General features: G+C 40.8%; 1 protein-coding gene across 1 annotated transcript; it reads left to right on the top strand.

The window, feature by feature from the left end:
* The first annotated feature begins 148 nt into the window (after nucleotides 1-148).
* Nucleotides 149-10,549, top strand: LOC137257902 (LYR motif-containing protein 4-like). The gene is made up of 3 exons (XM_067795405.1): nucleotides 149-252; nucleotides 6,087-6,207; nucleotides 9,754-10,549. Exons 1-3 carry the CDS (start codon nucleotides 167-169, stop codon nucleotides 9,826-9,828), a joined length of 282 nt encoding a protein of 93 aa, XP_067651506.1. The 5' UTR covers nucleotides 149-166; the 3' UTR covers nucleotides 9,829-10,549.
* Nucleotides 10,550-14,541: the final 3,992 nt, after the last annotated feature.

Consider the following 14,541-nt stretch of genomic DNA (forward strand, 5'->3'; position numbering starts at 1 on the left):
AGGGCTATTGTCGATTCTTTCAGAATAGTGCCTAGAATAGGTTACGGGGCCTAGGCTACATCCATATGACAATACTCTAGCCAAATATGTAAACCTCGATGCATTTAATGTCGTAAATTGGAATTCTTCTGACAAGAAAAGTACTTTCGAACACTTCCGGTACAAAATGGCGATAGCCACAAGACAGCAGGCTTTGACTCTTTATAGATCTTTATTGCGCGAAGCAAGTAAATTTACAGAATACAGCTACAGGTAGTTCAGTTTCTTGGGTTCAAAGGTATAAATGCGGGGAAACATGTGGGAGCTAGAATGAAATTTACCGGAGTGCTACTGCGCTCCACCGCTGTCTCGTTAGATCGCGATAATTGCTCCGATGTTGCCAGTCTACGATCCTTAGAGTTAGGTTTAGGGTCAGCATTTAGGATGTAGTTTTTTGGGAGTAGTGCACTTTACCGGGCGCAATTTTTCTGATTTTTTTTTCGGATGGATGTACTCGCATCAAAGGTATGCCAACCCAAACATTTACTCACTAACCCTAAGGATCCAGAAGGGAGTGCCCAAGGGCTAAGGATCTAGAAGGGGGGTGCCCAAGGGCTAAGGATCTAGAAGGGGGGTGCCCAAGGGCTAAGTATACAGTAGTGCACTTGTTAGGAAGCGCTCAGCAGTCCCCAGGTAGCGCGCCCGGTAAACTGCACTCTAGCTAGTTTTTGCTCTCTCGAAACATTCTGTTGTATCGTTGGATTATATGTTTTGGGACATCACCTCTTTTGAAGGCAGAAAGATTTCGCCCATAACCCTGGGTTATAGCTAAAGCGGCGCCACAGCAGAACGGCACGTAAATCGTTTGGTGAAAACGGCACCATATTGGTGAAAACGGCTACTAATTGATGGGCTAAAATGGCACCATATATAAAACATTGTTATATTGACTTGATTTTTATGTTGACTTTATTGTTTTAATATTTTTTTATTGTTTAAATGTTTTAATGTTTTATTTCATTTTACATCAAGTTATCAAGCATTCTTTTGGGTTGTTTGGTGGTCCGGAAAAGGACCGTTGAGAGTGAGTGTTGGTAACTCAATGGAAGATGGGTCCATGAATTGCTGCACTTCTTGTAAGAAGTTGGGATAAGGACAGATACCATCCTTGAACAGGTTCCACACTTTGAACACCTCATCCTGCCTTGCCGATGAGGTCGTATGGACATAACATAAGCTTTCGGACGTCCTTCTTGGATGAGCCAGGTCTGGAGGGGTTCTTTCACAACGAACACACATGCAAAAGGGAAATCCTCTTCGTTTTCGCAGATCTCACGGTAACGTGATACAGATATGCATTTATTATCTAAACATACTGCTAGCCGCTTAGATATGGGAAGCACTTTCCGATCACTGTCGGCAGAGTGGACGCATTTATTATCTAAACATACTGCAAGTCACACATTCCAATGCTTGCAGTATCACAATAATAATGGCGAGTGTACTGTTACTTTGTCGGTGACATGGCGTAGTTGAATGCTTACCAAATATATTGTTTATTTATATTTCAGCAAAACACTAAAGTCTACTTACCTAATATATATGTTTTTATTTCACAAAGTCTACTTAGTAAACACTAAAGTGATCATATCAATGTTCATCCAATGTTCACAAAACACTAAAGACATCATATCAATGTTCATCATTTTCAAATTTTACATGGTGACGTTTTCACCCTAACACTTGTAGCCGTTTTCACCAAGGGGAGGTTCCGTTGTGTCCAAATGGTGCAGTTTTCACCAGATGCCGTTTTGCTTTGGTAACGTTTTAGCCTGTGCCCGTAACCCCCAACCCCATCGAAATAGTGAAATTTTGTGCACATTTTCTGCTGATTAAAATTATGGACAACCTATATATATTTGTACCTAACCACATGGACTACTCGTACCTCAAAATCCGAATCCACACAAAACAAAAATATATGATTGTTCATAAGAATGAAGATTTTTATGGATATCAACTTCTTTATGAGAGAACACAACGTTTCGGAGTTAATGCTTACTCCTTCATCAGGTGATTGAGAAAGGGATACAGAGGTGTATTTATATGTACAGGTAAAACAATAACAAAGTAACAAGTGGAATGAGTTAACGAAAGCTAGTATAAACAAGCACTGATAGGAAGCCGATAGTTAAGATAACAATGATGGAAGCCAATGGTAATGCATTACAGTTGATTGGATATGTTTACATAACATGATTACATAACATGATTGGGGATAAGGGTGGAAGCCAATGGTGATACATTACGCATGATAGGATGATGTACATAACACACGATAGGGGGTGAGCATGTTTACATGAGGATTGGTGATGTACAAACACAAGTATGTACTCGGGTAGATAGGCTATACATGAATTACATAGATAGAATGTACACAGGTAGATGAGATTAATTTATCAATAAGTCCCAGGCACTTGGTAGGTACACTCCTTGGTCGCGGTTGATGGCTGGTTTCTGTCTCCGGATCTCGATGGCCTCTTGCAGTTTCCTTTGGCGCCAGTTGTTGTTGTTGGTAGATAGTATCCTAGTGTCCTCCCATCGAATTGAGTGTTCAGGGTTCTTGAGTATGTGTTCAGAGATGGCCGATTTCTGGTCGAGTTTCCTGACTGAGGTCTGATGTTCCTTCATTCTGGTGTTGATTGGTCTCAGCGTTTCTCCAATGTATAGGTCGCCACAGTTGCAAGGGATCTGGTAGATGCATCCTCTCGGGTTAGGGTGTTCACAGCTGGGTCCTTTACCGTTGGCTTTTAGGTAGGTCTTGATGGTCTTGCCACTGGAGAAGGTGACATCGATGCTGGCTTTGGTCTTGATGAGGCGTGATATTTGATGACTGATGGGGCCAAGGTAGGGTATGGTTACTCTGATGGGTGATGGAGAAGGTTTGGGGCGGGGTTCTCGGTCCTTAAGGGTCTTGTTGATGGTGGCTGTGACGAGCTGGGGAGGGTAACCGTTGAGTGTGGTGAATGTCTTTCTGAGGTGGTCCAGTTCATTGTTTAGGGCATCGGGGTGGCAGAGGGCTTTGGCACGTCTGGTAAGGGTGGCGATGATAGCTTGCTTGATCTGAGGGTGGTGGCAGGAGTTGTAGTGGATGTACTGGTCGGTGTGCGTCGGCTTGCGGTAAACTGAGGTTCTAAGTCCATCGTCTGTGGTGTGGAGGGATACATCAAGGAAGGGCAGGTGTTGGTTGGTCTCAGTCTCCATGGTGAACTTGATTCTTGGATGTTGGTCGTTGAGGTGGTTGAGGAGCTCATTGGGGTCGTTGTCATAGGCGATGGTGGTGAAGGTGTCGTCGACTTTGCGGTACCAACAGAGGGGCTGGAACGGAGCTGTGGAGAGGGCTGCTTCCTCGAAGGAGGTCATGAAGATTTCTGTAATGAGAGGAGAAAGAGGTGAGCCCATGGGGAGACCGTGGATCTGCTTGTATATCTTACCATTGAATGTGAAGTAGGAGGTGTCAAAGCAGCTGCGGGCGAGGTTGATGATGCTGTCTATGGTGAGCTGGGTGTCCAAGTCACCTGCCCTTCCTTGATGTATCCCTCCACACCACAGACGATGGACTTAGAACCTCAGTTTACCGCAAGCCGACGCACACCGACCAGTACATCCACTACAACTCCTGCCACCACCCTCAGATCAAGCAAGCTATCATCGCCACCCTTACCAGACGTGCCAAAGCCCTCTGCCACCCCGATGCCCTAAACAATGAACTGGACCACCTCAGAAAGACATTCACCACACTCAACGGTTACCCTCCCCAGCTCGTCACAGCCACCATCAACAAGACCCTTAAGGACCGAGAACCCCGCCCCAAACCTTCTCCATCACCCATCAGAGTAACCATACCCTACCTTGGCCCCATCAGTCATCAAATATCACGCCTCATCAAGACCAAAGCCAGCATCGATGTCACCTTCTCCAGTGGCAAGACCATCAAGACCTACCTAAAAGCCAACGGTAAAGGACCCAGCTGTGAACACCCTAACCCGAGAGGATGCATCTACCAGATCCCTTGCAACTGTGGCGACCTATACATTGGAGAAACGCTGAGACCAATCAACACCAGAATGAAGGAACATCAGACCTCAGTCAGGAAACTCGACCAGAAATCGGCCATCTCTGAACACATACTCAAGAACCCTGAACACTCAATTCGATGGGAGGACACTAGGATACTATCTACCAACAACAACAACTGGCGCCAAAGGAAACTGCAAGAGGCCATCGAGATCCGGAGACAGAAACCAGCCATCAACCGCGACCAAGGAGTGTACCTACCAAGTGCCTGGGACTTATTGATAAATTAATCTCATCTACCTGTGTACATTCTATCTATGTAATTCATGTATAGCCTATCTACCCGAGTACATACTTGTGTTTGTACATCACCAATCCTCATGTAAACATGCTCACCCCCTATCGTGTGTTATGTACATCATCCTATCATGCGTAATGTATCACCATTGGCTTCCACCCTTATCCCCAATCATGTTATGTAATCATGTTATGTAAACATATCCAATCAACTGTAATGCATTACCATTGGCTTCCATCATTGTTATCTTAACTATCGGCTTCCTATCAGTGCTTGTTTATACTAGCTTTCGTTAACTCATTCCACTTGTTACTTTGTTATTGTTTTACCTGTACATATAAATACACCTCTGTATCCCTTTCTCAATCACCTGATGAAGGAGTAAGCATTAACTCCGAAACGTTGTGTTCTCTCATAAAGAAGTTGATATCCATAAAAATCTTCATTCTTATGTATTTTCACTTCTAAATGACATTCAAAGACTTGATGATTGTTCATCTTCAAAATTGTTTCGTTGTTGGTGATTTTTAGACAGTGTGCATTTTGCACATTGAAAACTAGTGACCTAATGAATCCATTGTAAAAGTGAGCCTGAAATAATGTTTGAGACATGATTCTGCTCTTGAATATCTGATATTTGTTCATGTCTCCTATTGATAACAACTTTTCAAAACCATCTTGAATATAAAAATGCATTGGACATGAAAATACCTGTATAATAAGAAATGACAACATACTAGCATTTCATCAGATATGAAAATGGAATAAATGTCAGATGCGACTAAATGAGTGAAGTCATGATGACTGTTGTGCTTGATATGATATTGAAGTATTTGAAATGTATATTTAAGAAATGAAAGAAATTTATGGTCATAGATCACAATCACCTTCATGCGTTTTTGAACGAGGACGAATATATATATTTATGTGGGGTACAATTTCACTTTTTTTTTCACTACCTGCACCAGCTGAAAGAGAATTAATCAGGTTGCACTACCAAAATATTTTGGTTGCACCATGCCATGAACAGTCCAGTCTATGTGATTGACAGCAGACAGTTCCATGTCTGCAGTTTGAGAGGGATGCTCATGGCCAGTAGCAGTATATCTAGAACTGCTCATAATACTCCATGTCTAGGGGTATGCTTTCAACGATAAATGCATTTTGAACTGACATTTGCATTCCTAAATTCAGTTTCTTTTCCCCTTGGTGTCAGTTTTCCACCTTTACATTACACATTGACCTCTTATCTAGTTTAAAAAAAAAAATTATACCAGTAGAACTATTTACATGCACCTGTGGTGGAAAATGTTACCTGCACTGGGTGCATCCAAGTGAGAATAAAAATTATATATGCACTAGTAATAATTTACTTGCACTTGTGCAGTGTTGATTTTACAAAATCAATCCCAGATGTGTAACCCATACATTATATGTTGATCATGTTCGTAATGTGTTGCATTTCTGTGCTCACCATGCCACGGTCTTGCTCTTCTGGAATATTGCTAAAAGGTGAGTAAAATCTTAAATATTATTTTACATCCATCGACAAAGTAATAAGGTGGAAATCACAGGGTATGTGAAGTATACTGCTTGTGGTTACTGGTTGGTAGAATCTTGAGCTTATGTCTAGTAGCTGGAAGTGTGCTGTATTACTATAATTCCCTTCAAACATACCATTATCTGCAGAAGCAGACACACAGACACCTCAAGCCACCATCTTCTATTGCAGGATGTACGCTTGGAGGAAGACGAGAGACAGTTTTAGAACCAACAAGAATGTCACTGATCCTCAGCAAATATCGTATCTCCTGAAAGATGCTGAAGAAAACCTAAGCATTATTAAGCGACAGGTGAGAATTTAATATAGCTTTTGTTTATTCCAGTAATACATTCACATAGGAAACCTTTCAAGGTTAGAAATAATTGTTCATGACACTCAAAAATTATTTAGAATGCTTGTCACCTGAAAGTTCAACTTAAGAGTGAGCTTGTCTAAACAGTATGTAAAGTTATACTTTATTCTTGTGCCTGATCTGTCTGTCCCATCATACACTATTGCAAGGGTACATATTCATGGAACACTCAGCGATATTATCGCTGCTTGGCATATGACTGTTGACTATATATAATCACATGTGCAGCACACAGAGGAGACGTTATGAGCGGACATCAGTTCATGATGTTAGGGTGTAAAGACACATAATAAACCACATCAACAAGCCTGACTACCTGACCTTGCCTCTTCTAATAGCAAATGTTGTTTGTCAGTTCCTTCACAGGGTGCAAACTTGCAGAATGCTTCCAGAATTCAGATCTGATTTTATACACTCTTTATGCAGCTGTTACACTCAATTAAGTGGTGGTGAATGCCAGCTGAAGCAACTGATCAGATTAAGAAAACATTCAAGATATGATATATTGTACCTCACTGCCACCTGTTGTTGCTTGCAGCATTCTAATGAGACACTGTATACTGTGTTAACATGTAAGTGATAAAAGTCATAGGAAACACTCTATGTGATCAATTGACTAACAAGTTAAGTAGATTACCACTTACTTGGCACCGACTATGAAACATTCTGAATGATTACAATGTGTTGATAGTTCAAACATCAGTTGGGGATGACCAGGTTTTTCAGGCTCACATTCTGTTAACGTAAATTCACTGATCATTCCTAGAGTATCAAGCAGTACATGTAGGATCCCAGAATAACAAGCAGTATATGTGTGATCCTAGAGTATCAAGCAGTACATGTAGGATCCCAGAATAACAAGCAGTACATGTGGGATCCCAGAATAACAAGCAGTACATGTATGATACCAGAATAACAAGCGGTACATGTGGGATCCCAGAATAACAAGCAGTATATGTGTGATCCTAGAGTATCAAGCAGTACATGTAGGATCCCAGAATAACAAGCAGTACATGTGGGATCCCAGAATAACAAGCAGTACATGTATGATACCAGAATAACAAGCGGTACATGTGGGATCCCAGAATAACAAGCAGTATATGTGTGATCCTAGAGTATCAAGCAGTACATGTAGGATCCCAGAATAACAAGCAGTACATGTGGGATCCCAGAATAACAAGCAGTACATGTATGATACCAGAATAACAAGCGGTACATGTGGGATCCCAGAATAACAAGCAGTATATGTGTGATCCTAGAGTATCAAGCAGTACATGTATGATCCCAGAATAACAAGCAGTACATATATGATCCCAGAATAACAAGCAGTACATGTATGATCCCAGAATAACAAGCAGTACATGTGTGATCCCAGAATAACAAGCAGTACATGTGTGATCCTAGATTAGCAAGCAGTACGGTTCACTTGTGATTTATGGACTTTTTTGGCATGTATAAATATGGGCTCTTTTTTTTTTGTTTTTCACTTTGGACATTTGCAACAATGGGCTTGGGTGTTTATACAGGAGCCTTAATCCCAGAGGAAGGTGACAACCACAAGATGTTCATGTTCATTTTATTCATGCATATGTTTTTTAAATATTTCAGTTCTTAATTCTAATAATAACTTCCTTTAATCATTAACATAGGTTTAAAATGTCTACAAAGTATCAACTAAGCTGCTAATCATCGTGTCATGTTATAATACATTTCACTTAAACAATATATAAAGTTCCTATCCACTATCCTTCGCAATCATTAAAATATGTACAAAGTATCATCTCACATGCTAATTCAATTTAAGTGCATGGCAATCATGTGACAATAATTATTACATAGTATTAATAAATGCCCAAACACAACAGACTGGTGCATGTGGAAGACAGATTTCCCAGGTAGCTTGTGGCAATGTGTCCTTTAAATCTACAGACACAGACAAATCTACTCAAAATTTCTTCTACATGCCACAGCGCAAACATGCGCCCACGTCAGAAGCTGGGCCATTGCATGGTTACAAGATAGTGAATCCTTAAAGTGTTCAGTCGAAGTAAACTTAGTTTCAGTGTATTTCGTTACACTCCACCACTTAGGCTAACAAAACCTAGCAGAAGGTTGTGTCAGGTAATTTTTCAGCGACCAGTGACCGTCCCAATCAAACGCAAGAGGGTTAAATAGATTTCACCAACCAGACAATGGCTACTATTTAGGGATCGGAGGGGCTTTCAAAATATTCAGGTCACTGACACAGATCTCTCCACACACAAAAATCCTCATATAACACAGTTATTTGACCTGCAGTATATACGCTTTGGGGTTTCTATTGACATGGTTACCATTAGCTAATATTTCCGCAAGATTGTATCCTTGAATATCGCAATAAACACTATTTTCAGCGATTGTTTACTCACCGTTGTCATGGCTGTGCGTACGCCGTGTGCATCACCCCAGAAGCGAATGTATGCTAAATAGCTTTCGGAATCGTTCGGGTACGAAACTTTTCGAGATGTGCGAATGTGCACTTTCGCGATTTGGTAGGCTGTGCTCTGATTGGTAAATCTCAAAGGTTACCTGACGTGACCTCCCATAAGGTTTTGTTAGACTCAGTAGTGGAGTGTAACGAAAAGTACTGAGGATAAGTTTACTTAGACTGTTAAAGTGTTGTTCACCATCCACAGAAGCTGGGCCATTGCATGGTTACAAGATAGTGAATGCTTAAGAAATGTTGTGTCTCCCTCTGTCCTACACAGAGCAAGGGACATATTCGGCAAAAACTGTTTACGAAATAGATGTCAGCAGGAACGACTCAGGAGCTGTGTTCACGTATACATTTAGTCACCACCTTTATGCTAATCCCCCATGAATCCCTGGTAAGCCCTTACATAAGCATTACTGTAACAACACTAAACATCAAAGAGTACTGGGTTTTGCCTTTGTGCGAATAACTAAAATGAAAAAATTCCCTTCCTACGAAGCCACCAGTGGTACGTTTGATCCCAGAATAGCCAGCAGTACATGTGGGATCCCAGAATAGCCAATAGTACATGTTTGATCCCAGAATAGCCAGCAGTACATGTTTGATCCCAGAATAGCCAGCAGTACATGTAGGATCCCAGAGTAATAAGCAGTACATGTTTGATCCCTAAATAGCAAGCTGTACATGTGGGATCCCAGAGTAACAAGCAGTACATGTTTGATCCTTAAATAGTAAGCAGTAAATGTGTGATCCCTAAATAGCAAGCAGTAAACATTTGATCACTAAACAGCCACCAGTAAACAGATGATCTCTAAATAGCAAGCAGTAAATGGGTGATCCCAAAACTGCAAGCAGTAAATGGGTGATCCCAAAACTGCAAGCGGTAAATGGGTGATCCCTGAATAGCAGGGAAGAATGTATGTGTGATCCTGTAGAAACAGTTTGAGCATGTGTGATCCTAGAACAGCCAGCAGTAGACATGTTCAGAAAGTGAAGTTTGTGTATTGCAGGTGGTTGTTGGTCAGCTGTTTGGTGAGGGCAGACTCGTCATTGAAAGTAGAAGTAGCAAGTTCCCCACTGGATAGACATGAAGTACCACTGGTCAGTCACTGCCATCAACAAAGGGAGGAATGTGTGCTGACTGATCACTGATCACTATTATGGACCACATTGCTACAGATTCAGGAATGATGAAAATGCTGTTCAGCTGATGAGTGTTAACGACTGATAAATATTGTGAATGTGAGTTTTTTAGACTTTGTACATATAACAAATATATATGTGTTAATAATAGAAGGTGATCCCGGACTGCTTTGGTCAGGCCAGTAATTCACCAGTGTGTAATGTTTGTTTGTGTTCTATTTTTCCAGGTATACTGTTAAAACCTTTTTGTTCAAAGATGAGGAAGCTGGAGGATATTTTATCAAATTTCTATTACAAAACAAATGCGTATGTCAATAATACTATTTATATTTTTTGTTCTGAACAAGAGTAACTGATTTCAGTTTTATGCTGCACTCAGCAATATTCCAGCTATGTAGCAGCTGGCTGTAAATATCAAGTCAGGACCAGACAATCCAGTGATCGAGAGCATGAGCACCAATCTACACAATCAGGATATGATGACATGTGTCAGCAAAGTCAGACCATCTGACTACCCGAACCCATTAGTCGTCTCTTACTTCCAAGCAGGATTAACAGTGAACAGAGCATGTTGTTATCTGTTCAATACAACTGGCAACAGTAGCAGTATACACCATTTTGGCAAATAAAGATGCACTTGCATATCACTTGTCCCACAGAAAATACTTGATTGATTTTATTTTGTACGTGATATTCAGAGGTGTTATCCCTTACTCTGTACATATATTGGGGTGGGATGGGTTTGGGTGGGGTGGGATGGGGACTGGGGTAGGGTGGGTGGAGGTGGGAGTGAGGGAGCTGTCTTTCACACAGTACATGCTTGTCCATGAAAAAAAACATCATCACACACCGCTAGTCCTAAATTATGTACACCTCCTTACCTTGGTTCAGATGATCTCCAGTGGTAAAACATCCACCTGTTAAGAAAAACAATAACAAAGGCAACAACTAGTCTATGTAAATTGCTTTGCATCAGTGCTGCTTTAACAGCAGACAAAGTTGATGCTGACTGGAGTGACTTTAAAACATTCATCTAAGTGAATATGTGTAGTCTCTCCACTTTTCAAAGCGGAAATACCATCAATCTGGTGACGTCACAAAATTACAGGGGAGTCTGGGGTCAAGTGTAACACAGGACAATTATGAGAAAGGTACTATCTGAATACACGTAGTACTGTCGGAAATTGGAAAAAAATATTTTTTCACCTTTATTTAGATATCTGAAAGTGTGAAATATCTGTTCCAATAAGTTCGGCTGGACTACAGTTACAGTGGTAGGGGATAGGAAACGTGAAAAAAGGCCTTTACTGGAGAGAGATTAGTGCAGACATGAGCAATGCAGAATTTTCCTAAGTCCAAAGTGACTTATTTGGAACGGACCCAGGCTTTTTGCAAATTAGTGGGCCATGATATTGAATTACAATTGCACTTTTTAAATGAAAATTTTGAAAGTAGACGAAGCTTCATTATAAACGATTTCCAACATAAAAATAATAACTTTTATACTGAAACTAGTAAGGATATTTGTACCATGGAGTCATTCTATCATTATGGCAGGAAACAGGTAGGAGGGCTCGTCTCAAAAGTAAAACAAGGACGGGTGTCGCAATCAGTGAGTGAGTGGGTGAGTTTAGTTTTACGCCCGCACTCAGCAATATTACAGCTATATGGCGGCGGTCTGTAAATAATCGAGTCTTGACCAGACAATCCAGTGATCAACAACATGAGCATCGATCTGCGCAATTGGGAACCGATGACATGTGTCAACCAAGTCAGCGAGCCTGACCACCCGATCCCGTTAGTCGCCTCTTACAACAAGCTGAGTCACTTTTATGGCAAGCATGGGTTGCTGAAGGCCTATTCTACCCCGGGACCTTCACGGGTCGTTGAAGTCAGTGGTTGGATAGAGGATAGAGATATCAGCTAAGACATGATAAAGCCATAGTCGAATTAAATTAGGGACGTACACGGCACATGTATACAACAGTTTCCAGTACTTCGGGTTGTCATGGCACATATATTTAGGGTCATTTAATATGATGCTTTTCATACAATGAGTATCAGGTATCATACTCTTTCACGTATCTGAACATAAACGTCTTGAATGAAAGACGCGTAAGATGTTAATCAATAGACAAGACATATTCAACACACATGAAAAAGCACAAACTGTCTTTGATATGACCGTTTGTGCCAGTGGGCAGCGCATGCATTGCATGTCAGGTGAGCCGATTTCTTGTCGTCATACCTGGCTGCACGACCTAATTGCCATCTATAGTGCGTTTGACTAAAAAAGCGGACCGATGAATTGCAATCTAACTCGCAAACTAATAAGCATAAATACTCAAACGCTGATCATAATTACATCATCACACCAACTCGGGGAGGGGGGTGCATATTTTTTTACCCTACAAATAAAAAAAGTTGTTTAACAAACTATTATGGATTCAATAGCCTGTCTCCATGCTTTCTCGCACACCTGTCCCTTTTTCTATACTTCTCCCAGTGAACTGTGTTAATATTTTGATGGTAGTTTGTGAAACAACTTTTTTCATTTTTGGCACAAACATTCTGCGAAAACCTCACAGAGTTGGTATGATGTTTTTGATCCAAACAGACTTCTTAGTACAAATTCTAGTACGTCTTCGGTTGAGTCCAATCCGGGATTCAAACCCTCATCCTCAGAGTCGGGCATGTAATCGCCAGCACACAAAACCAGCCATGGCAGAGTTATGCCCACTTGTCTTCATACGGGCATGGTCCCTTTGTCGCCGTGGATGTCATGGGAGAAAAACATTTTTTAAGCATATAACGTTACGCATAAGAACACAAACTCATTTCATATAAACTTTTGTCGTTCAGATATCAGGCTGCACTATACATTCCCTCACGTTTCGTGAAGATGCAAAATTTAAAAATTCCTGGCACAGTGCTTTTCTCGATGCACGAAAAAAACCGGAGAAATGGCCTCTTTTTTTAAGGCATGACACGATTTCGGACACCATTTAGCAGTGTTATTTCTCAAACAGTCGAGTATTTGCACTTATACTAAATACTAGATATTACATATTCTACATTTGGATAGATGCAGATTCTGGACCACGAGAGGGTATTTCTCGCGAAACGGTCACTTTTCAAACCTTATGAAACTGTGCGCTCAAATCAAACCAGGTGAAGGCTTATTGTTAATTATTTACTATTTATTTTTCAAAACTGACCAGTTTCAGTTTGGTGTTAGTCGTTTGATAATGTTTTGAGCATGCCAAAACAAGATTTCTTTACCAATAACATTTTAAATGACAGTGTTGAGAAAGGTTTAATGTTAATCTATTTCCATCTCATTTGATGAGCATAACATCTTTCCACATTTTATTTAGATTGTATTTGGAGATTGAACAGATTTGTTTACATATGAACTTTCTTTGCTACAAATGTCCCTTGCCCGGGTTATATTGTAGCATTACGTAATAGACGCTCTTAACGCCATGATCATAGTGAACTCAAGTGACCCTGGGTTTTAGAATCAATGTACTACTTGTACCGATTGTGACAGGTTCACTGGTGTCGAATAACAGCAAGATAAGTAAAATTGTTACAGCTGACAATTAGACGAACTGCTTTTTCTATGATACCGGCAGATGAAAAGAAGCAAACAGAGATAGCTCAGGGACGCATGGTATACCTGAAGATGCCCATGCTGTAACAAGTCTTTTTAAAGCCTACTCACAGCTGTAAGTAGACGTGATCCCCAAAACAGTCTTTGTAGGAGTGAGAATCATTTGGGCCATAAGGGACCGTTCACAAATTTTATGCGGGGATGGCCATGATGACTTGTATGCAGAGCGAATGAACACCACCTCTATCCACCACGGTCCCTTAGTGGACGGTCGTATGTAATTGTGAACTACACCGAATTCCCTCTATACTGAGATAAAAATAGCAGCGACATGTGTGCAATGTGTGCGCAACGACTCGTCCATTATTAGTCTGCCTATTACTCTATTCAGAAATAACAAAAACTAAAAAAATCACTCCCCTACCTAAACCCACATCTCCAACACCAAATAAAGAAAAGGACAGAATACATTATATATGCGTGCGTGCGTGCGTGCGTGCGTGCGTGTGTGTGTGTGTGTGTGTGAGGGAGAGAGAGAGAGAGAGAAAGCGAAAAACATTTATTCAAAAACAAACGTTGACTGACATTGTATCTTCAAGGTGGCTGTCGGTGTCTCTGTCACTATGGAAAGCACAGAAAAAATGAAAAAAAAGAAAAAAACCCAAAAAATCCAAACCAAAAAAACCCAACTGACTCAAGATGTGATATTCCACTCAAGCTCACATAGTTTACTCCGACTAGAACGGTTCTGAGAGAGGTACCGTGAGAGAATCCTTCTTACACCTTGTCCTATTGAGCTTGCCGTACAGCTGACTGGGCTAAAATCGATAGTGCTTGTTGCTCTGTGTGGAACAGGGAGTGTGTGTATGTTAATACATGCCTTGCTGTAGTATATACTATCGGTAGGTAGACACTATAATAAGATTATCATTCATATATGGTTTCAACTGATATTTATATGATCGATTCGCGCACGGCGCTGTCACATGTCACATTTACTCATACAACATACAAAACATATCATAATGTCTTCGGGATA

Source organism: Haliotis asinina, chromosome 12 (assembly GCF_037392515.1).
Source record: "Haliotis asinina isolate JCU_RB_2024 chromosome 12, JCU_Hal_asi_v2, whole genome shotgun sequence".
NCBI classification, from domain to species: domain Eukaryota; kingdom Metazoa; phylum Mollusca; class Gastropoda; order Lepetellida; family Haliotidae; genus Haliotis; species Haliotis asinina.

Bases quoted from the DNA above. Each gene is read 5' to 3' on its own strand.
- LOC137257902 (XM_067795405.1), top strand. From the start codon at position 167: ATGGCGATAGCCACAAGACAGCAGGCTTTGACTCTTTATAGATCTTTA. The intron at 253-6,086 runs GTAGTTCAGTTT...CTTCTATTGCAG, and splicing joins TTTACAGAATACAGCTACAG to GATGTACGCTTGGAGGAAGA. The intron at 6,208-9,753 runs GTGAGAATTTAA...TGTGTATTGCAG, and splicing joins TAAGCATTATTAAGCGACAG to GTGGTTGTTGGTCAGCTGTT.